Genomic DNA, 24409 nt, shown 5'->3' on the forward strand with positions numbered 1-24409 from the left:
TCAGGTGCCCCACTATTTCATTCTCTCCCGCTCTGGTTTGTTCACATCTACCGCGCGTAGCCTTTAAAAGTTAGGCAACAGTGACATCTGGTGACCAGATTTGGACAATGCAGCTTTCTCCTCAAAGTGGTAATTTTTTAGGATTGTTGCGGGCCGTTTAGCCCTCTGCTGGATGACGTGTCCTTACGAATCGGGTTGAGGCGCCACGACTGCAATACTGGTAGTAACTTACACAATCAAGAGGCGGCGGAGCTTTGTGCTACTGCCACGTCTCCGTTAGCCACAGCGCAGTATCACGTGGCTGTTCCCCCCACGGGGGGGGGGGACGGCGTTTAGCAGAAGGGATATAGGGCCTTCCTCTTCCCCTCTCTATTTCGCTCTACTGCTCGCTCTTGCGTGGGCTTGCCCTCGCTCCTTCCTTCTAACCTTTTCCGATAAGAGCAAAACCTGTAATGATTATTGCTTAATAAATCAGCTGAACACCTCCCGATCGACTTGTCCTTTCGTGTATCCAGGTGGGCTCCGAAGTGGTAAGTTTTGAATCTGGCTGCCTGGTCTCAGTAGGAGACAAAGCACAGCGACCCCTGCCGGTGCAAGTGGCGCCCAACGTGGGGCTCGAGAGTAGCGCCAGGTCCTCCTGGTTCGGCTGGTCCGACTAGGGGAAGAAGGCCCCTTCTGCGTGAAGGGAAGATGGGCCAGACTTTTATTAAAGTCTCAGATTGGGAGGTGTTAGGAAAGGAGGTAGAGAAGTTAGTCAAACGAGCAGGATTAGGTGTGGAACCTAGGGACGCCCATGCCTTTATTGACACAATCTTTAAATGTTGCCCGTGGGTACATGTTAACAGGCTCGATTTACAAAGGCGGGCTGTCGTGGGTTCCCAAATGGCTTCCTTTGATGAGAGCAACCCTGGGGTTGTTCCTCCTTTACATCATTTGATATATTCTGTGCTACAGACACAGCTATCTGGACCTCGGCTGCACCCTTTAAGGGTGGACGCAGAGGCACAAACAAAAGGGAGAGAGCTGGAATATCCCAACGGGCTGCCTCCGGAAAGTCCTGAAAAGCCGACTCCGGCGGAACCTACAAGAGCAAAAACAGGAAGCTCTCCTATGGGTGGGGTACGCGAAGAAAACAAGGTGGGAAAATGGCCGTGGGTGAGGACGGAAGGGAGGAGGAGGGGCATTCGGACACGTTTCCTCCGCGCCCTAATGGCTTAGGCCTTCCCCTTCAGCGCCTCCATTGGGATCCAGGCGGAGCCTCCCTCTTAGCCCAAGCTTGTAGGCAGGCTCTGGAAGAAGGGGATGAGGACGCCAGGGAGTGGCTAGATGCGTGCGACCAAGGACGCACGTGGGCCCCCTTGGAGTGGAAGAAGCTGAAGGAACTGAAACAGGCAGCTGAGTCATACGGGATTGACTCCCCTTATGTAAAGGAACTGTTAGCCTTGCTAGCTCGTAGTACAATCCTCACTCCCAATGACTGGAAAACGTTAGCTAAGGTAGTTTTAAAGCCCGGGGAATCTCTCCAGTGGATGACCGCTTTTGCGGACATTGCTAAGACCTTTGTTCGGGATATGCAGAGCCGTACCCCTCAGGCAGATTGGCAGAAAATTGTGGGGGTGGGCAAATATGAAACTAATGAGGAGCAGTTGAAATTTGATGCCACAGTCTATGCTGCGGTCAGCCAGGTGGCTCAGAGAACTTTTCAAAAGATACAGCCATCCGGGAAGGCAACGCCTGCGCTCACAAAAATTAGACAGAAACCGTTTGAGCCGTTTTCCGATTTCGTTGCGCGCCTACAGGCAGCTGCAATGAAACTGATAGGACAAGCAGAAGCTGCTGGCCTGATTACACAGAGACTGGCCAGAGAGAATGCGAATGCTACCTGTCAAAAGGTGCTAGTGACTCTAGACTCAGAAGCTGGATAGAAGAGATGATAAGGAAATGTGAGCATGTCGGTTCTGCTGCCTTTCAAATGGACGCCTTGACTGCGGCTTTGTCCGCTGGGATAATCAAAGGCCTACAAGGCCAAGGCCGAGGCACACGACGGGAGAACCGGGTGTCCTATGGGTGTGGAAAACCGAGGCATGTGAAGGCACAGTGTAAAAGCGGAGCTAGACCAAAAGTGATTTGTTACAATTGCCGCAAGCCAGGACATTATTCAAAAGAATGTAGGAAGACCTCCTTGGGAAACGGGCAAGGGGGCCCCTTGAGAGCCCCTACCCGATCAAACAATGGGACACCCCAGGGACGCAAGCGTTCCCTGTAACGCAAAGTTCCCCGACTCCAACCCCGTCATTGCTGAGAGAATACCAGCGACTCCTTCCCTCCTCGGGCAACCCCTTAGGGCTGGGTAATTCTGCCGAGTGGAACCAAGAGACACAGTCCTAATGCCTACTGCTCCCCTCCCCTCTGACTGGCCGGCCGCCTTGGTGGTGGGAACAACAAATTATACTCCTCTGATAGTTCATACAACAGTGCTCACCCGCCAAGGCAGAAAAATCTTAGTCACCAATGTCAGAGATCATACTGTGCTTATAGATAAGGGAGATGTGGTTGCGAAGGCATTGCCATTGATCCACGAGACCCCAGAGGTAGACTGGATGCAACATGTTGAGCATGGCAAACCTTGGGCTACTCTAATGGTGAACGGCTGACCCTTTCGAGGTATTACAGATACCGGTGCTGATCCCTCGGTTATTCCATCCCACATGTGGCCCCCGCAGTGGCTTTTACAACAGGCTGACACCCAAGTACGGGGAGTTGGGGGTACACAGATTGCTCAATTGTCGAATTGGCCATTACCTTGGAATTTTGCAGGAAAACAAGGTACCTTTAGCCCCTTGGTTATAGATAGGCTGAATTACTGCCTCTGGGGACGAGATACTTTAAAGGCTGCAGTGTACATCCCAGAGGCGCATTTCTGATAGGGGCCATTGAGAAAGTATATAACTCCTCCGACCCAGTTGTGAGGGACATGATTGTGAGGGACATGCTGAACCAGGAAGGGGCCGGATTGGAGGTGAGGAAGGCTGATGCCAAGAGGAAGTGGGAAGGGTGCTGCAACGAGGTGTGCTGAATACCCAGGGAACCTCCTCCCTCCATGGGGCTTCGCCTGGGCAGGCGGGCTTCTCACAGGGGATAATAGGGACAGCTCTTCCTGTATTAAGTTAGTTGAAGCATTACTCGCTTGAGCTAATGGCTGAACAAACTGTTTGAAATTACACCTCTCTGTCGACTCCACTCCTTCGTTATCCGGGGACGCCTGAAGACTGCAGGTGAGTATGACCCAGGCAGCCCTCCTCAAGTAACGAGAACATTACACCGGTCTGGGTCCCTCAATGGCCCCTAACTGCAGAAAAGACCCAGGCACTCAAACAAATAGTGGCAGAACAGTTAAAGAAGGGCCACATAGAGAAAACCACAAGTCCCTGGAACAGTCCTGTGTTTGTTATAAAAAAGAAGTCAGGCAAATTTAGAATGCTTGTTGACCTGAGACAGGTTAACAGAGCAATACAACCCATGGGAGCATTGCAGCCGGGGTTACCTTCCCCGAACATGGTCCCGAAAGGATGGCCCATAACTATCATAGATATTCAGGATTGTTTCTTGTCCATCCCATGGGCACCACAGGACTCCCCCCCCCCGATTTGCCTTCACTGTGCCCTCAAGTAATAATGCGGGCCCTGACGAAAGATATCACTGGAAGGTGCTCCCGCAAGGCATGTGTAATAGTCCCACCATATGTCAATACTTTGTGGGAGTCATTCTAGAACCTATAAGACAAAAATGGCCACAAAGTGTCATTCTTCACTATATGGATGATATCTTGCTCGCCTCTCAACAGGCTGTCGCTCTGGCAAGCTTGGAGAAGCAAGTTATTTCTGCTCTGGCCTCCTATGGCCTACACATAGCCCCAGATAAAGTACAAACCTCTCCACCATTTAAATATTTGGGTGATACTATGAGAGACCTCGTCATCACTTTAGAAGTTCCTAAGATTGACGCTAAGAGTGTTGACACCCTAAACAAATTTCAAAAACTAATAGGACAGATTCAATGGCTTAGGAACAAAGTGCCAGTACCTTTCTCCTTCATGGCACCTCTCTGTGGCATATTAACGGGGGATTCCAATCTGCAGTCCCCTCGACAGTGGACCCCTGAGGCTTTACAGGCTCTCCAAAGGATCATACAGATAGCTGCCCGCTCCTTTACCTATAGGAGCCTCAACAGCCTTTGGAGGTGACTGTCCTGAACGAGGAACCTCCTTATGGCATTATACATCAGGGGTGTAATACACAAGAATTTATGTATGTGAAAAGAGGATCAACCTCTTTACCCGACAGAAATGAACTAATAGGCCAGTTTGCATTGCAGGCCCTTCAAGGGGCCACGCACCTCAGCGGAAGGACGCCTGTCCTTCACCCTCCGTTATCCTCTGCTGAGCTTGCCTTGCTGGTCCAGGAGTCTTACCCTTGGTTTTTGTGCACCCAGTGGGCAGCGATAGATTTTAAGACTTCCTCCTTACTGCCCCCTCTCTTGCAACCATTCACATTAATGACACCTTCCCGTGTTGTTCAAATGGAACCTGTGAAAGGCCCAAATGTTTTCACAGATGCCAATAAGGAAAGAGCCTCTATATACCATGAGGGTCGAAGAAGTATTAAGGTTCTTGATATTCCCCAATCTTCGACCCAGAAAAATGAGCTGCAAGCAATTGTTTACGCCTGTCAGCAGTTCCCCGAAGCTATTAATATTATCTCTGATAGCCATTACGCAGTAGGAGTGACCAGGCGTATAGAGGATGCCTTGCTACTGCAAGAAAAAAACCCCATAATTACATTGCTTCGTCAGCTGCAAAAGGCCCTTTGGGGCTGGACAAATCCGGTGTACATATTACATGTTTATTCCCACCAACCTATTTATGGTCCCATATTTGAAGGCAATGATATTGCGTATCATGCTCTAACAGACGCCGTTTCCTCTATGCCTCTTAACAGCAGCCCCCTCAGGGCACATCAATTTCTCCATCTACCAGCTGCTTCATTGCGCCAGCTTTACGGCCTTACCCACGAACAGGCTCGCGGCATTGTCTGCTCCTGTGCCCGTTGTGTGACATATCTCCCCCTGCCACAGTCGAAGGCCAAGAATCCCCGAGGACATGCTCCTAATATACTGTGGCAAATGGATGTGACCCATGTAGGGCCGGTTGCCGTGCATGTATCTGTAGACACCTTCTCTGGCTTCCTTCTTGCCACGGCAGCACGGAAAGAAACTACCCAGGCCGTCATATCCCACCTATTTAGGTGTTTTGCAACCATTGGCCTTCCAGCTTCTCTTAAAACAGACAATGGGCCTGCTTACACTTCCTCCCAATTTGCTCAATTCTGCCTCCGTTTCAGTATCCATCATGTTATGGGCATTCCTTATAACCCTACTGGCCAGGCCGTTGTAGAGCGTGCTAACCACACTTTAAAGACTCTCCTTTTTAAACAAAAAGGGGGAATTGGTGGTGGCTGCCGAGGACGATGGCTGTCCCAAAGTGAACATTGATATGGCCCTTTTCACTCACAATTTTTTGTGCTTCGATCGGGATACATCCCTCACCCCAGCCATGAAGCACTTTGGGCTCTTAATGACACACCCTGCAAACACGTCTTCTGAAAAAACCGTGCTTCAAGCACCCCAAGAGAAAAAGTTCATAATGTGGAGAGACCAGGCAGGGAAGTGGCAGGGGCCTTCTCAGATCCTGCTGGAGGGACCAGGGTTTACTTGTATTACGGATGAACATGAAACAGGTGGTCAGAGATGGGTCCCAGCCTGGTGGATGAAACACATTGATCCCGCTGGAGAGGAAAAAACCAGCATGGAGAAGACGTGGCAGACGGAGGAACCAGAAGAGATGACGGGCACCCTGGTGTTGGCACCTCTCTGTCCTGGCTCAACAATTCTTGCTCGTCAGCCTCGTGTTAAGTCATCTGTCCCTACGAACTGCAACCGACCTGAAGGAAGATACAGAAAGATGGGTAGTGGTGCCTGGAGGTCAATTACAAATGACCACATTGGAAGAAGAGACACCAGAGATACTATTGGCAGGTAATGCCTCCTTGCTTCTAAGCCACCACTTATTGAGCTTATCTTGCCCACAATAAAGGAAAATCGGACAGCGAATTGGACTGTGCGAGGTATCCCGGTGTGTGTCACCATGGCAGAAAAAAACCTTTGAAGCAAAAGATGACCTGAACAGCTGTACACAGCACCTGTGTCTCTTGGCAGGACATATGGATATTTGGACCCTGCACCCTTACCAGAACAATAGCTGAGGACACTCTAGAGAAACTAACCTGACAATGGGAGGCGTGCTTTGTGACTATTATGGCAATGGATCTAAGCCGATCTATAGGCCGTGCCATATGGGAGATCAAACGCCTTTACATCCGCCTTTTGCCCGCTGTCATGACACCCTCCCATGCACCAGTTATATTGCCAAAGGATACCAGGCAGACCCGAGGTGGAATGACACATTGGGAGTTAGAGTAGGGGCATGGGTAATAAAGGGTCACCTCAAGGTGGGCATGGAACTGGCAGAACCGGTACTCAGTTACCACGGAATCCTTCATGCTGGGGTCTGGAAGGTTGCGACTGCCATGGTTCAGAATGTGTCGATGAATTCCTCACTATGTGCTTACGTGTAAGCTTTCTGCAAATTCTTGTAAGGACCCCACGTTTCAACAGTTTCGTGCATACTTTGGGGTGGATGCTAGTAATTACACTACTAACTCCCGGCCCCAGGAAAACTGTGACATGATGGGGTATAGGTTTCAGGCACAGGCGATTGGGCCTCGTGGTTATGGATTCTTGGTGTGCAACAAGAGCCGCGTGAAGGCCACAGTGAATGGGACGGAGCTCGGCCATCCAGTATTCCATATACAAACCGAGCAGTGCAACTTAACCAATGCTATTGGCCCACAAGCCTTGCCAGTGAACACAACTGTGTTCCTGGTGGGAGTCCGCCATGTGACATACTTACATGCGTGGCAGGTCAAAGCTGACCTCTTGGTTCTCCATCCGAGGGCCCGACATGATTAAACAAAAAGGGGGAGTTGTTGGGGGCCATTTAGCCCCTCTGCTGGATGACGTGTCCTTACGAATCGGGTTGAGGCGCCACGACTGCAATACTGGTAGTGACGTAACACAGTCAAGAGACGGCGAAGCTTTGTGCTACTGCCACGTCTCCGTTAGCCACAGCGCAGTATCACGTAGCTGTTCTCCCCCATGGGGGGGGGGGCGTTTAGCAGAAGGGATATAGGGCCTTCTTCTTCCTCTCTCTCTCTCTCTCTCTCTACTGCTCACTCTTGCCTGGGCTCGCCCTCACTTCTTCCTTCTAACCTTTTCCGATAAGAGTAAAACCTATAATGATTATTGCTTAATAAATCAGTTGAACACCTCCAGATCAACTTGTCCTTTCATGTATCCGGGTGGGCTCCGAAGTGGTAAGTATGAACCTGGCTGCCTGGTCTCAGTAGGAGACAAAGCACGGAGACCCCGGCCGGTGCAAGGATAATTTGAAAGAAATACTGGGGTGACCCCTTGATAAACCAAGGGCGCAGTAAGGGTTGTCCAAGCATATGGAAAAAGATTCATCTCACATCCAGAAATCCCAGGTGCATTAAACTAAAATAAAGGCAGAGTTCCAATCAACCAGTTTTTAAAAAGCATTAAACATTTAATTATTGATTAGCCACCTTTATTAAACAGTGACAAGTACTGTGCCAGGCACTGGAGACAGATACAAGGAATGAAACAATATCTACTCTCAAAGACCTTACATTCTAACACAAGAAATATATAAATACATATATGTATTTATGTGTATACAGGTCGAGGGTCCATCTGGAGCTTTTTGTGGTACATGGTGTAAGGTGCTGGCCTAAACCTTTTCTGCATTGCTTATGTACGGTGATTCCCTGTGTACGGTAAGTGGCTTAAGGGATGTCACTGGGAATTTGGAAAAATGAAGTGGGCTGGTCCCGTGCTAAGCACAAGAAGACAGTCTTTGAAATATTTGAAATATTTAAATATTTAAAACAGCACTCTACCTATAAATCTGTCACACTCTCCCACCAATACACATAATGTCCACCGGAACGAGCAGGCACAAATGTATAGAAACCAAGTAGCGAGACGCTCTGCATGTGCAGGACAACTCACAGCTCAGGATAGCAGACCTGGATGTCTGGGTCTCTTTGGGAACTCAGATGTCAGCTGTCAAGGAGCTATCTACACCTCAGAAATCTACCGAATAAAGCATTTATTCAGCACCTACTATATACAAAGCACTATGTGCTAGGTGCCAGGATACAAAGACGTAAACAAGAGTCCTTTGGCTTTGAGGACCTTGCATTCTACCTGGCTTTGTCAGCTACACCTGGGCTCTGGGAATTCTTTACAATCCGTTCTCACATGGATCAAAAACCACTGACTTGTCTGCTATTTACCCTTCTAAAACCTGGAATATATATCTCACAATGCCCATTTCCTCAATTACTGCAGGCAGATAACCCTCTGTCTCTGATCAACAAATTCTCTCATGGGAAGTCTATTCCTTTGCAATATGCTTGTAGAAAGATACTATGGCATCAGGTAGGAAGTGAGTTCTATTTTTATTCATTTGCCAACTATTACCAAACACCCAAATAACACTGAATTTGGATCCAGTGAACCCGGGCTGGAGACACACATTTGTTAATATATTCCCTGGGTTATTTTGGCAAGTCAACCTCTCTGCACCTTGGAGGGCAGCTAGGTGGCGCAGTGGATAGAGCACTGGCCCTGAAGTCAGGAGGACCGAGTTCAAATCCAGCCTCAGACCAACTGCTTGACACTTACTAGCTGTGTGACCCTGGGCAAGTCACTTGACTCCAATTGCCTTAAAAAAAAAAACCAAAGCACAAGAAATGGGGTTTAACTGGTTTGGGGAATCTGCATCATAGACTTCTCTGATGTGCTGGTAAAGCCTAAGGTTGCCTGGGTTTGTTGACTACATTCCTAATTGAAGGAAATGCTAAATGTAAGTTAGAGGAGACTGAAAATATCCCCACCACCACCACCAAGTTCATAGACTCCTTCAAATCTAAGACTAACCCTTGGGAATCTGTGGGACCTCCAGGTTGCCTGAATCAGTGGTGTCAAACTCAAACAAGAACGAGGGCCACTAAAGTGTACATAGGGATCCTGGTGGGACGTTGACTTTGTGGTTCAATTGTCTAACTTCATGAACCCATTTGGGGTTTTCTTGGCAAAGACACTATACTGGAATGGTTTGTCACTCCCTTCTCCAGTCATTTTACAGATTAGGAAACTGAGGCAAACAGAGTTAAGTGACTTGCTCAGGGTCCCACAGCTAACAAGTGCCTGAGGCTGGATTTGAACTCTGGACTCCAGCCCAGCACTGTATTGATTGTCACCCAGTTGCCCCTCCCCACTATGAATGGTCAGCAGGAAACCATGACAATTACAATAACACCAAATGAAGGCATTAAAAGTCAGATGAACTCAGTTTAATCTCAGTGATTACTATTAGTTCTCCAGATAACAAAACATAATGCTCTTTCAACAGAGAGGGAGACTGCAAGTTTTGAATATTGAATTTTCCCCATCATTGCAGTTTGTTTCATCATTCATCGTGTCCAGCAATATACAGCTTCACCATTTCTCTGTGGAAAACTTGTCACCTTATCAGACATTATGCTTTCAACAATTTTGTTCCAATCCCTTGTTTTTCACACTATGTTCTAGTGTTCCTTGGATGCAGCAACTTTCTCATAAATTCTCCTATTCTTTTTCACTACAGGACTTAACCCAGGCACGTTCAGGATTATAATTTTGCTCTCCATTAAGTGTATTTTCTCTTCCTTCTTTTAAATCAGCCCCTTGTTCTTTCCTGTTTGGTTTTGCCTGCCCTACTCTAATCTCAACCTCCTGAAACCTTGACCTCTTCCCTAGTCCTTTATTTTTAAATTTTATTTTTATGACTTAAAATAAAAACATTCCCTCCTTCCAGCTAAGATTTTGGAATCTTCCCTGCCCAAGCCAACTGCTCTAATTCAAACATTCATTTGTGGGAACCCTTCTCTAAGAGATGTTCATTTAATTCTCTTCCTTACAGCTTTACCATTTCTTTTACAGATTGATTTCACTCACATGTCCCTTCAACTTTTATTTTTTCTGAAGGATTTATTTTAGGCAATTGGGGTTAAGTGACTTGCCTAGGGTCACACAGCTAGTGTGTCAAGGATCTTCTAAAAGGCCTCATTCTCCTCCCACCCCACCCCTGCCCAAGAAAAAGATTAATTAATGAAATAGGTAGTGTGGAGTTCTCTTATCAGCTAGTCCATGGATCTGGTCTAATGCTAAGTCCTTTCACTCACTCACTGTCCTTCCTGAAAAGACCTCATTTCTCTCTATATAAAGGAGGGCATTCATTCTAGGACTAAGAAGTAGCAGGAACACAGGCAGGAGGAATAGGGGGAAGGGGAAGCAAATATAAGGTGAAACAAAGAACAGTTTGGGCAGAGTCAGAAAAATAGAGAGCACAGTCAAGAAAGACAGTAGTTCAGACTGGCTGGAATAAACATCCATCGAGGGGATTAAGAGAGCTGGAAAGGTATACTGGAGCCCGATTAGAGAGCCTCAGATGCCACATAAAGAACCTATACCTTATTCCTGAAGACAACAATCACTCAAAGTGAGCAGAACAAGATCAGTCCTGCTTTAATGAGTCTGACAATGGTATGCAAGATAAGTCAGGGGATAGAGAGGAGTCACAAGAAGACTAGGTAAGAAGTTATTACATCAAAATGATCAAAGTTGGTTCTAAAGGAGCTGGAAAAAAAATGAATCTGGTTTTACTAAGGCTCTTTCCCCATTCTTCTCTTAAAAAGTTTTTTTTTTTTAAACAAAAAACAGTTTGTGAGGTCAGGGAAGGAAAAGGAATATATTCAGAAATGACTGATTTTAAAACAAAAGATACATAAGAATGATTTTAAACAATTTTCAAAGTACTTGATTCTAAAATTTTTAAAAAGAAAAAGATCAAGGAATTATTACAATTCTAATTACCCTCTAGATGGCCCTGTGGGGACTTTTTTTTTCTTTTTGGTGAGGCAGTTGGGGTTAAGTGACTTGCCCAGGGTCACACAGCTATTAAGTGTTATGTGTCTGAAGCTGGATTTAAACTCAGGTCCTCCTGACTCCAGGGCTGGTGCTCTATCCACTGCACCACCTAGCTGCTCCTGCTGGGACTATTCTTAAAAGATCTGAGTGAAATTTGTTCTAGTTCAACCATGGAATAAAAAGGTATTTGAAAAGATTACAAACCCCTAAGAGATTTAGCTCTTCATGTAAGCCTTGTAAACTGCTAAATGAAGTTAGAAAAACCTAATTTTGAATTTTCAAAAAAACAACAAAAAAGGACAGTTTGAAGAATTGTCTATCTTTATTCAAGCACATTTTTTTAAAAACAGTTCAATTTACTAAGTAAAAAAAATACACTTTAGTATAACTGCAACAATGGACAGAGGTTAAGAAAGTGCACGTGACGCCCAAACATGACATATACATAACTGACTACACTGAAACAAGGACTAGAGAAGGGAACAATTCAAAATTCCTAGGTCAGATCTTTTCCATCTTTGAAATCAAGTCATCACAGATTTTCGTTAATTCATCGTTTTCTTTAGTCTACAAAGGAAGAAAAGAAAAGTAAATTAAAATTACAGCAGTCTGTACAAAGTGCTTTATGATTTGGACATGGTCATAACACAACATAACACCGTCCTTATACCCAAGTACTAGTCGTCTAAGCCATAAAACATATTTTAAAAAAAAGATTTCAACCACAAATTCAAGAGAGGTAGGGAATACACACACAGCCAAACTAGGAACAAATCACCTGTAAGAAATGGAACCCATGTTGCTCTGAAAACTAAATCTCAAAGACTCAAAGGATGAAACTCCATCTCTAAGACAGAGTCTACTGTGGTAGTATCAGCTCCTTCCATCTGCACAAGCCTGTGCTTTCCTCACAACCACCACCCCCCGCCACGTGGCAGGCCAGCCTTCTCTCACCTATCTCCAGGGATGGACACTCTGTTCCTCTTTTGTGGGATACGGCAATTCTAAAACCTACTGCAAATGCTGCTCCTTGTATTAGCTCTCCCCCACCCAGGGGGGGACAAAATAACCCCAGTTCCCTGCTCCAAGACTCTCCTCTTACCAACTTTCTCTTCAGTTTGTGACACCTGGTTCAGTTTCCCTGCTCAGTCTCTCTTCCTACTCCTAACCTCACCAGAGAAAATTATTCCTACCAGTCTGAAAAGGCGTTCTGCCAGAACAGGCAAAGAGCTACTTATCCCTGAAGGCAAGAAATGCCTTTTCACTTTTTGGTTTCTATATCCCAAACATTTAGCACAGTAGACCAAACATGGTGGAACCTTCATAAATGTTTGTTGACCTGGACTAAAGATCTCAGGATCCCCACCTGGGCCACCTCCCAAGCTCTGCCCCACCCCACTGATTCAACAAGCATTTATCGGGTGCTTACCGTATGGCTGCCTGTGTGAGACACAGGGCCAAAAGCCAAACAGTTTCTGCCCTCCCCAAACCCTGCACACCTGCCACGCCCCACCCCTCCCACCGGCAACCCTGAGGAGGTCACTTCATACAGCCTGATTCTCAGCTTTCTAAGCAGAGAACTCTCAGGGCTGATATTTCAACTCGACACAAGCGTCTGATTCTCGAAGGGCAAGCACCCCCCGAGAGGGAGCTTACTTTCTGTTCCAGGCTTTTCTCTAGTGACTGGACTCTCATTTGTTCCTTTCGTAAATTGGCTTGTAAAGCCAGAGTCTCAGCTTTCGCTTTGCTTCGAACCTGGGCAATTTCTTCATTTGCTCTATTGAATATAAAGAAGAGTTTAATGTGCAGGTGACATGAGGATCCCAGGCTCTCTGCCCTGGGCCTTCCCCTAAATTCCCAGTGCTGCAGCACTTACAGGTTTAACTTCTCTTCTGCATGAGCCTTCAGGGCTTGGTACCTCCGCTCTTCCTTTTCAATTCTTACTAGATAATCTTCAACACATTTCTTCAATGCTTCTTCATTCTAAAAAGGAACCAAAAAGTTCATGGGCCAGTTTATACAGAGTGAAGACCATCTGCCTAAACGCACTCCAGTAACTCTATGGGAAGAGGGAAAAAAAAAAAAGAGGCAAACAACACTGACTGAGGAGTGAGCACTCATCTCAAAGCAGGGGCCAGAGGTGACTTCAGAAGCCACAGACTTTTGGCTTCAGCCTCTCAAAGAAGCACAGACAAGGCATAAAAGCCAAAAAGGAAAGGCTCTGTAGGAACAAGATGTCCTACCACCAAGCTCTGTCTTTTGGAGGAGCTGCCAGCCTCCCAGCACTGCCTGAATTCTTCAGTGACTTCCTTTCTATGCAACCCCAGAGGATGGCAGGAGATGACCAGGGTCCCTCCAGCTGTGTTTCTGTGCCTTGCTAACCTGCCTTCTCTACTTCCCAACGGAACATGGGTGGGTACAGGATAAGCTTTCTACTAATGAAAATCCTATAAATGTAAATATGCAAAACAATGTTTTTACTTAAACCAAATATTGGAACACCTATACTTAAAAGGTAACATGTCTTTACTAAAAGGAAAGGCCACCCTAGAGTCAGTGATCAATGTTTTACGGAAAGTTTCTGCCAATCTACTTCAGGATTCTGCTAGCCCAGAGATCAATCCAGGACAGACCCATTTTAAATAAACCCAGAATCACCAGGGTGAAAATAGGACAAAGGAGGTGGATTAATAACAGCACAATCTACCAGCTGTCTGATGACAGATAAGCATAAAATTCTACATCTGCTCTATTTCAGGTTAGCCACACCTTCTGATATCCTTCTAAAACCTCCTTCTGTTTTTCTAGTCGTTTGAAGAGGTCAGAGAAAGACTTTTCCATGGAGTTCAGGTCTGCTGTGACTTGCTGTTTTTCTGACAAAAGTGTCTGGATCTCAGCCGCTGAAGTCTCCTTCTCCTTCTGAGCATCCGCTATGGAATATAAACATTGATCATCTTATTTGCAATCAAATAAGTTATTTCATTGAAAAGTCCACTGTGAATAAGTTTCATCATAAATCTGAGACATAAGCTCAAACACAAATCCCATTAACACAAACGTAAAATAAGGGTTGTGACATGATACATCTCTTCAAAGTGTAGTCATGCCTCACTGGGATTTGGAGAACAAGTGCTCGCCAAGGTGCCAGACCTCCAAGTACATTCAGTCCAAGCAACAGAGTGTACCTGCTGAGGACAGCCCAGCTCCACATGAGGACAGGTGGCGCTCACAACAAACACGCTGGCCACCAGCTGATGCTTCTTTGGTCATGGCTACCCACAAAACAAAGAAAAATACAAAATGATGTTTAATTCTCAATGCGGTCCCACTTTCCAGGTGCTCTAGGCCATCCACAAATACTTAATTACTGATACTTTAAGTCTGAGTTCTTTATCCAGTGAGTTTATAAGCCAGTGGAAAAACTGAACCATATTAACTTTTTTGCTATAATCAGACTAGAAGACAGAACAAAATTGTGACTAACTAAATGGAAGGAGGATTTACTGAATTTCCTTCAAGAGAGAATGAAGATGATTTTATTATATGCCCCAAACCAACAAGAAACATCATTTGAGAGGGTTCTTTCTCATTATATCTTCTTATACCCCTCATGATTAGCATAAGCAGAAAAGATTACATATTACATTCCAACCTCTATTCGATTAATGAAGCAGAGAGATTCTACAAAGATAATAATAGCTAACATTTACACAGAGACAACGAACTTACAGAAGTTGGGCTCAAAAATAAAACCTTCAAGATTTTTCTGCTCTTTTCCTTCACAATCCAAGAAGGACAATCAAGCAGAACAATTAACTTGATTTCTCCTTGTACTGAATGGGATTAAAAGAGTTTTAATTCCTCTAAGTGAAATGTTTGTCAAGTGTTCAGCACATCTCTGACACTTCACAGTCCAAACTATAAATACAGATGGAATGTTAACGAGCCTTAATTTTCATAAGAGCATCAGATTTGGAGCTAGAGAAAACCTTGGCAACAAATGTTACCAAACAAATGAAGTATCTTAATAGGAAATAATCAGCTACTGCTGTGGAAATTATTTCAGAATCAGTTATCTGTGCATAGTCAGACCATTGTCTGGAACTAATGTAAAAGCCACCAAATTAAAAGAAACAATAAAGAAGTGAAAGCAACATCGTATCCAATTATAAGATGTTCTAACAGGCTGCTGACTGAAAAATACGCCTGATAAAAAGAATGATCACCACCACTTCCCAGAAAAGCTTAACAATCACAATTAAGAGGTCGAAAGAATGTTAAAAAGTGCCATAAAAAAGACCATGACTTCACAACCCAGTGTGCTTGGTCCAAGAAGAGTCCTACTGGGTGGGATACCATGACTCCATCTGGGAAATTGCGGGCTGCCCTCCAAAAGCCAGAGGTGAACAAAGGGGTTGCTTCTGATCCTCATCTACCTTGTGCTGATCAAAGCTCAGGGAGTTCTGTATTTCCTTGACCCAACAAAGCCCACTATCAGTGACTGGAGACACGAGAACTCCTCGCACTTGGCCTCACAGGCAGCCTGCTAGGGGAGATGTTCTAACAGTGCTTGCCTGTAACCCAGCTGTCCCACATAAGAAAAGATATGTGTGCTAAGGGTTGAGAAATCCTTCTCTCCCTTCTATCCTCAAAACTGCTCTCTCAGATCCTCTGAAAAGCAGAGGAACTTGCCATTTCCTTCCCTTCCCAACAAGACCACAGGGACAATGTGACAGAGGCCCTCTTCTACCTCTCAGACAGTCCAAAGCCTCACAACTGGCCAAGCAAATCCAGCCCACACCTTGGGTACTTTTATTATATCTATGCCTAGACAAATACATGAGTAGGAAATAAAACGTGCAAATCCAAGTTGGAGCATTAATAATAGTATAGAAGTTAAAAAGGAAAAATTTAAAAGATTATAAACATGCTAAAATAATTGAGAGATGATGGTATAATAGATCACTAGACTCGGATTCAGGAAAACCTGTGTTTGAGTACAACTTCAACTAGTAGCCATGTGACCCTGGGGTAGTCCATGACTTCTCTGGGCCTCAAATTCCTTATCTGTAAAATGAGGGGGTGGGAATCAATGACCTGTAAATACATGATCTGATGAATGAAAACACCCAAAGAGGCTAAAAAAAGAACTCAAATGACAACCAAACAAATGGCTCAACTGCGTCCACAAGTCTAACTGCCATGGGAAATTACACAGGACAATTCAACAAAACCACTCACAGATCAACACACGAGGAACAAGAGAATAACCTCACGCAGCGACAGCTTTGGAAAAGCAATGAAAGGTTGTGCAGATTTGGGAACACAAGCAGATTAAGTGAAAGCCCAGAACGGAAAAATAAACAGCCAGACAGTATTCGAGAACCTAAAGAGAGCCTACAGTACACAAGGCAACGGTCTACAAACAAAGACACTTCAAAGGACACCAGGAATAGAAGTGTTTTCTTTCACCAAAGCATAAGGTCATAAAAACTATAGAACTGTTTCTAAAAATTCTTCAAACATTATGAAAAAATCAAAGTATCATCACGCTTTTCAAAATCAGAGGAAAGTCATAGTTGGACAAAATACATATTCTTTAAAAACAAAAAAAGATTAGATCTCAAAATTACATTCCCTTTTCAAAAAATAAAAGAATTCACTTCAAAGATATAACCTGCAAGAATCTAGCAACAAAAATCCACAACTAGTGAAATCCTCTCAAGCAAGAGAAGAAGCAATCCAAACTCCCTGGATGACAAGTAATTAAGAACAATGAAAACTACTTAATGCCTGTTACTTTTAGTTGAGATTTGACACCTGTCGATCAAGGTATACAGTCCTCGAAACCATGACAGACATAGATGAGGTGCCACCTACAATGGTGACTCATGTTCGCTTCTGAAAAACGCCCTGACGCTCCCCACGCAAACAAGCACTGGTCTTTCGTTAAGACCTGAACACAGGCACACTCCGCTTAACACCACAAACATACCTTTACGTGGAAAACGCAGCAGCAGTTCTCTAAAACTGATATTATAAACACTGTTATAAACATGATAAATACTGTCAAATAAGCATGTTCTTGAAAACATAATAGTTGATCTTCAATGGAAATGGGTATAAAGAATTTGTGTTCAGACTACAAAGGGTTAAAAATAAATTTCTAAGAGACACTTTTAACTGAAATAGGTCTAGGCAAGGTTTTTAGCTATAAAAGAACCAAGGCCAACAGACTGGGGGGAAGGTGTTGGAGGACAGCTGGCTTAAAAACAAAAGCCAAAGAATCCAGCAACATCCTAGAACAGTAACAGGATGAGGTTCGCTCAGTTGCCCTAACCTCTAGTTTCACAGGTAGCTAGAAAAAACAACTCTCTAGAGAAAACAAAAGGAGATGCAGGCTTTTTTTTTTGTATGAATAGATTTTTTTTTAATGTTCAAGCCCTCACCCACAGCAAAGGAAAGCACAATTCACTTTCCCCAGAAGAACAGATAAGTAGTAGGCCTTCGTGCTCTGTGGGTGGTTTTGTTGAATTGTCCTGTGTAATTTCCCTAGGCAGTTAGACTTGTGGACGCAGTTGAGCCATTTGTTTGGTTGTCATTTCAGTTCTTTTTTTAGCCTCTTTGGGTGCTTCCATTCATCAGATCATGTATTTACAGGTCATTGATTTCCACCCTCATTTTACAGATAAGGAATTTGAGGCCCAGAGAAGTCATGGACTACCCCAGGATCACATGGCTACTAGCTGAAGTTGTACTCAAACACAGGTTTTCCTGAATCCGAGAGAAGGTAGCCGTTTATCCCTGGCTTTGGGATTCTGAAGGCAAACCTCCTCATCCCTCCCTTTCTTCAAAAGCCTGGAGTAGAAAAAAATGATTAGATAACAACAACGAACTTACAGAAGTTGGGCTCAAAAATAAAACCTTCAAGATTTTTCTGCTCTTTTTCTTCACAATCCAAGAAGGACAATCAAGCAGAACAATTAACTTGATTTCTCCTTGTACTGAATGGGATTAAAAGAGTTTTAATTCCTCTAAGTGAAATGTTTGTCAAGTGTTCAGCACATCTCTGACACTTCACAGTCCAAACTATAAATACAGATGGAATGTTAACGAGCCTTAATTTTCATAAGAGCATCAGATTTGGAGCTAGAGAAAACCTTGGCAATCAAATCCAACTGCCTCATTTTACAGAGAAGGGGTAACCAAGGCCCAAAGCAGTGGGATGACTTGCCCAAGGTCACACATGATAATCTGGAGAGCCAGAAATCCAATCTACTTCTAACTATTCAGTGCCATCCGCTAACCCAGAGCTGCCTCCATTTTTAAAGTTTAATTACAATTTTCTTGTGTATGCTCTCAATGAGGGCCCAAAGGCCTTATGTCTCTACTCCTTTTCCCCACCCAGTAGCACTCACACCAGTTAGCTTATGGGAGAGATAAAAGTCTAAAAGGGGATGATCTCAGGTTACAAGAGATTCTCATGAAGCCCACATGCCCAGAACATAATACTACTGAAACAGAACTTATACATTCATAGTATATAATTCTTTGACATCATCTTCCCTTCATCTCTTGAGCAAAATTCAATCTCTTATTTCTCATGATCAAGGCCAGGCCACTCATGCTATTCTTCTGGGAAACTGGAGAATTTGGGGGGGGGGGGGCCGGTAGGTGGCCCAGTGCATACAGCACCAGCCCTGGACTCGGGAGGACCCAAAGTTCAAATCTGGCCTCAGACACATAACACTTACTAGCTGTGTGACTCTGGGCAAGTCACTTAACTCCATTACTTAGCCTCCCCCCCCCCAAAAAAAAGGATTTTCTGTCCTTTCCGAAGCCCAACATCCTGCCTATACCCATCCTGTTCCCATATCTAGATGCCAAACAGAAACTCAAAACAAGAAGGGACCTGCAACCAAAATTAGAAGGGAAGCAGAACATCATTAATGTGAAAATACGTACATGACTAATGTGAAAATATGTTTAATTAGAATATATATATGTATATATATGTATATAGCTTATATCAGATTGTGCGCTGTCTTTGTGAGGGAGATGGGGAGGGAGGAGAAAAATTTAAAACTCAAAAGCTTATGGAAGTGATTGTTGATAATTCAAAACATTTTAAATTTAAAATTTTTTTAAAAAGGGAAGCAGAAAGCTAGGAAACAATTTTTACAGCCAATGTCTCTGATAAAGGCCTCATTTCTAAAATATATAGAGAACTGAGTCAAGAATACAAATCATTCTATAATTGATAAATGATCAAAGGATATGAACAGGAAGTTTTCAGATGAAGAAATTAAAGCTATAGTTATATGAAAAAATGTTCTAAATCACTATTGATTAGAGAAATGCATATCAAAACAACTCTAAGGCACCACATCACACCTATCAGATTGGCTAACATGACAAAACAGGAAAATGATAAATGTTGGAGAAGATGTGGGAAAATTGGAACACTAATGCATTGTTGGTGGAGTTGTGAACTGATCCAGTCATTCTGGAGAGCAATTTGGAACTGTGCCCAAAGGGCTATAAAACTGGGCATGCCCTTTGATCTGGCAACAGTATTACTAGGTCGATATCCCAAAGAGATCATAAAAAAGGGAAAAGGACCCACATGTACAAAAGTATTTATAGCTCCTTTTTTTTGTGGTGGCCAAGAATTATAAATTGAAGGGATGCCCATCAATTGGGGAATGGCTGAACAAATTGTAGTATATGAATGTAATGGAACACTAATGTGCTATAAGAAATGACGAGCAGGTGAATTTCAGAAAAACCTGGAAAGACTTGTATGGACTGATGCTGAGTGAAGTCAGCAGAACCAGGAGAACAATGTACACAGTAACAGCCACAATGTTTGATGACTAACTTTCACAGACTTGGCTCTTCTCAGCAATGCAAGAATCTCAGACATTTCCAAAAGACTCTTAATGGAAAATGCTATCCACATCCAGAGAAAGAACTATGGAGTCTGAATTCAGATCAAAAAGCATACTATTTTCTCTTTTTTTCCCCCCTTTTCCCCTATTTTTTCCTGATTCTTCTTTTACAACATGACTAATGTGGAAAGATGTCTAATAGGATTGTACATATATAGCCTACATCAGATTACATGCTGTCTTAGGGAGGGAGGAAGGGGTGGAAGGAGAAAAAAAAATTTGGAACTTGAAATCTTATAAAAAGTGAATGTTGTGGGGCAGCTAGGTGGTACAGTGGATAGAGCACTAGCCCTGGAGTCAGGAGGACCCGAGTTCAAATCTGGCCTCAGACACTTAACAGTTTACTAGCTGTGTGACCCTGGACAAGTCACTTAACCCCACTGCCTAGCAAAAACAAAAAAAAAAAAAGTGAATGCTGAAAACCGTCTTTACATGTACTTGGAAAAAAATAAAATACTATTAAGTGGAAAAAAAAACCTAAAAGAGACCTCCCAAAGTATCCGAGTACATCCGCATTTCAGAGCCAAAATCACAGTTAAGAGTTTTACCCCAGTAGAAAAATCTACCCAAGGGAAGGAAATTTAAAGGGCTCTGACAGCATTTACAATTTAATGAAGAAGGTAAGCATGGAGTCTGGAGGCAGGGTGGACTCATGATGGAGGCGGGGGAAGAGGAACAGATGAGGGGACAACACCCTATTCCACCCATCTGCACTCTGGAATGGCTGTTGCTCGGTCCTCTTCTTTTGCCACTGAGTGACTCTGATGTAGGGAGTGAGCTCCTGGCTTGGAGATCCCTTTACCAAGGGATATCAGCACTTTAAGTGCCTGGGGCCCTGAGGCTAAAGGACTGGCCTGGGCAGTATGTGGCAGGAACAGCAGCTGAACCCAGGTGCTTCCAACTCTACAGTCAGCCTCTATCCATCACACCATACTCCACTTATATTTACACTTCTAACATAAAAGGAAATGTTAATATTCTGGTGTATTTGATTCAAACCATATTGGTTTTACTCCTGAACTGCATCAGGAAAACCTTCTAGTGGCTCAACGCCCATTCTTTACAATCTCTGTGCGCTGTAGGCTTTTCTGGGTCTCAGGCTCCTTCTCTTACACATGAGAGGCTGCACAAAAGCTAAAGTCCTATCAGGCTCTAAATCCCATGATTCATTATTTCAAAGTTTGTGCTACGTTGACTTACCCATCAGCTGAGTTATTATCCCTTCATATTCTTCCACAATTTTCCTATAGGATTACAAAAAGGAAAACATGAATGAGAAACTATAAGAGAATACGTTAAGGGAGTTCAAAAATACAGAGTCTTAATAGATACGTACCCCATCGCTAAATATTTCGTGTGCAATTTTTCATATTTGTCTTCCAATTCTTGAATTTTCATTTGTTTTTCTTTAACCTACACATACAAATTACAAACTTAATACTCCAGTGAACTATGGTGAACTCCAGCCTTACTATAGGCAGAGTACTTCAATTAGAATGCATGAAGGAAAAATAATAATATACACAAGACTACAATAATGTAAACTTAAAATCTAATCAAATTGAAAAACTTTCAATTCATCAGTTAATTTAACTAAGACAGCTGATCAAATAAACAAGATCAATTAAAAAATTTGAACTTTGAGTAAATGGAAAACCGTCTTGGTTTCAGAGAACAAATAACAAATGCCACACATCTCTCTCCTCAAGGCAAAGAAGCAGCCAGATCACACCAGGACCAAATGCTACGCATACTGTATGGGATGGTTCTGATGGGTTTCCTTTGTTATAAAGAGCAGTTCAGTATGGAAGAGAGGGCAGCGAGTTTTTCCTAGAAAAAAACCTTAAATCAAAAGGCATTTTTCCCAATGAAGAGTTCTAGGATGGAGATACAAATGCGATGGGCTGCCATTGTGGAGAACCATGAATGACACAGCCAAAAGGAGTCTGACATCTGCTCCGGGAACAAAGAAATGTCATGGCCAAATTTAGGCACAGGAAAGATGATGCCAGGGCAGAACAAAGAAGCAGTGTAAGGAAGACGGCATCCTAGTTAAGCAAGGAGCTGTGACTGCGATCGTGACAGTGGGAGAGGGAATGAAGAGATGATATCAAGACAACTCACTGGATGAGAGGAGAGGGAAGAAAGAACGCGTCAAGGATAACTGCCAGGTCATGGGCCTGGCCCACGCCACTAGATGTGCCCAGTAAGTGTTTGATAAATGTTTGTGGCCAGAGGTGACATTCTTTTCTTTATATGCATTCAAATGAAACTTTCATTAAGAGACAATGAACGAGGAGGTGTGGCATAATAATCCTTTTGCTGTCCTGTACTGTGTCAGTTTTCCTGAAGCTCATAGATGTTTGAATAAAAATAATTTAAACTAAGCTGGAGTCTTTATAGCAGTAATTTGGGGAATGAAGTTAGGTGGAAGAAAAGAACTGATTTCATCCTTTTGACCATCATATTTGAGAAAGCAAGGAAAAGCAAACCTAAAGGACAGGGGTTAATAAATGTTTCTTCTTCAGAATGCAAAATCAAAAAAAAAAAAAGAGGAGGGGGAGGTTAAAAATAAAAAAAATTTTATTTCAAATGCTTTTTCATTCATTCCATGCAGAGACACTGATAAAACAAGGTACTTCTGACTTAGAAAAACAAGCCATTTTGACCAATACTCATATTAAAATGGGTATTTTATATTGACTTGTACAAAATGTAAGATAGGTCTATGGCTATAAGACTTTAATATTCATTTTCTTTGTCCTGAATGTTTGAGATCTCATAATCAAGTTCTTCCCCCAACTCCACCCTCCCACCCACCCACCCTCAAATAAATATATTTCCAATGTATTTTTAAAATGTGACTCTTAAAAATATCTTTGTCCCTAGGCTAGGAATGGATATTCATGCAATTTTTAAAAAGCTAGAGGAAGAAACAGAACATTTTAAGTAAAAAATGTGAAACTAATAAGTAAACAATCCATAGATTTCATAGTTCTTTGTTATCAACTTAATTCCTTAGTCACATAACTAAAAATTAGCTAGAGTTAAAACTATTTGGCATATCTAAAAAGAAATACTAAAACTTTAAAAGTAATTAAGTCATTTCATCTTACTTCTTGTTTGACTTTTTCTACAGCCACATCCATGTCTTTCTGGCTGTACTTCAATACATCTATAATTGCATCTACTGAAACAGAACAATCTGTGACTGTCACAGGAACACCCAAGCATTCCGGTCCATCAGGAGGAGGAGGTCCTATTACCTGTGGAAAAATAATGATGTGTGACACAAACTGTCAGGGCAGGAAACAAGAAATTGAGGGAGCTAAATGAACCAAAAAACCACATGGGACAAGCATTTTCTCATGTATTAACCAAAAGTTGTCAAGGTCTAGGCTTATCTTTAAAAAATTTTTCCTCTAGGGGCAGGTAGGTGGCACAGTGGATAGAGCTCCGGCCTCGGAAGTCAGGAGGACCTGGGTTGAAATTGGGCCTCAGACACCTGACACTTCTAGCTGTGTGACCCTGGGCAAGTCACTTAACCCCAACTGCCTCACAATTAAAAAAAAAAAAAAAGCAAAAATTTTGCTTCAATTGTCACTTGAAAACTCAAGTTTTATTTGCTTTGGCCTGAAATTTGTACTTCAAAATAAAAAGACAAATTTCTTCACAGGTGGAAAAATTCTTCCAACTTTAGAGTTCAAAACAAAACTTAATCCCTGTAACCCACAAAACAAAGAAGAGCTGGTGTCAAAGTGAGCTTTCATTTACTCATCTACTACAGGATAGGACACTGTTATCCTTATCAACCAAAACCCCAAATCTAATCATTTTTGACTATATTTAGTTTCTTTTTTCTTCTGATCTCCTAGTCCCTAAACTTTCACCAATAATTAAAAGAAACAAAAACGACTAGTTTCAGCAGTTTTCCTTATCCCTCCAAACTCTCAACCAAAGTGCTAAGGCATACAGGGTCAGAAAAAACCAGTCGTAGTCCTTTACAGGCCTCTAATCTTACCTAATACAAGAATAGAGTGAGCGACTGCCCAGATCCCAAAAACACCTCCACTGAAGAGTAACTCAGTAGCAAGGAGATGATGGGCCTGTAATGCGGAGTCCAGATGACTTCCAGATTAAGAATCCAGGACTGGGAGCTGGAAAGGGCCTTAAAGAACCCGTCAAACTCCCTCATTTTACATGCAAGGAGAATGTAATGACTTGCCGCCCAAGGTCAGAATTATTAAGAAGCAGACCTGGAATCCAAACCTAATATTGTGGGTCCA

At 43.2% G+C, this 24409-nt stretch overlaps 2 protein-coding genes across 4 annotated transcripts in view; one reads left to right on the plus strand and one right to left on the minus strand.

Annotated features, from left to right (window-relative positions):
* Positions 1 to 18210, plus strand: LOC144455280 (endogenous retrovirus group K member 6 Gag polyprotein-like). Of its 3 annotated transcripts, XR_013484004.1 has the most exons (3): positions 40 to 530; positions 7878 to 7973; positions 17861 to 18210. XR_013484004.1 is itself a non-coding variant. In XM_078148394.1 (2 exons), the coding sequence occupies exon 1, from the start codon at positions 1146 to 1148 to the stop codon at positions 1923 to 1925; it is 780 nt and encodes a 259-aa protein (XP_078004520.1). In that variant the 3' UTR covers positions 1926 to 3275; positions 4998 to 7448. The 3 variants fall into 3 exon arrangements, 1 of the variants encoding a protein (XP_078004520.1); XR_013484003.1 differs by lacking the exons at positions 7878 to 7973; positions 17861 to 18210 and adding an exon at positions 4998 to 7448 and having other exon boundaries at positions 1 to 530; XM_078148394.1 differs by lacking the exons at positions 40 to 530; positions 7878 to 7973; positions 17861 to 18210 and adding exons at positions 1146 to 3275; positions 4998 to 7448.
* The window catches only part of TACC3 (transforming acidic coiled-coil containing protein 3), a 25542-nt gene continuing 12608 nt past the window's right edge, over positions 11476 to 24409 (minus strand). Inside the window, 7 exon segments of the mRNA XM_078148393.1 lie at positions 11476 to 11739; positions 12829 to 12949; positions 13049 to 13155; positions 13942 to 14102; positions 21324 to 21367; positions 21460 to 21536; positions 23240 to 23389. Coding sequence (XP_078004519.1) covers positions 11674 to 11739; positions 12829 to 12949; positions 13049 to 13155; positions 13942 to 14102; positions 21324 to 21367; positions 21460 to 21536; positions 23240 to 23389 — 726 coding nt within the window. The 3' untranslated portion in view covers positions 11476 to 11673.

The sequence above is a fragment of the Phascolarctos cinereus genome, unplaced genomic scaffold, assembly GCF_003287225.1.
Source record: "Phascolarctos cinereus isolate Bilbo 61053 unplaced genomic scaffold, phaCin_HiC Scaffold_9;HRSCAF=440, whole genome shotgun sequence".
NCBI lineage: Eukaryota > Metazoa > Chordata > Mammalia > Diprotodontia > Phascolarctidae > Phascolarctos > Phascolarctos cinereus.

Bases quoted from the DNA above. Each gene is read 5' to 3' on its own strand.
- LOC144455280 (XM_078148394.1), top strand. From the start codon at position 1,146: ATGGCCGTGGGTGAGGACGGAAGGGAGGAGGAGGGGCATTCGGACACG.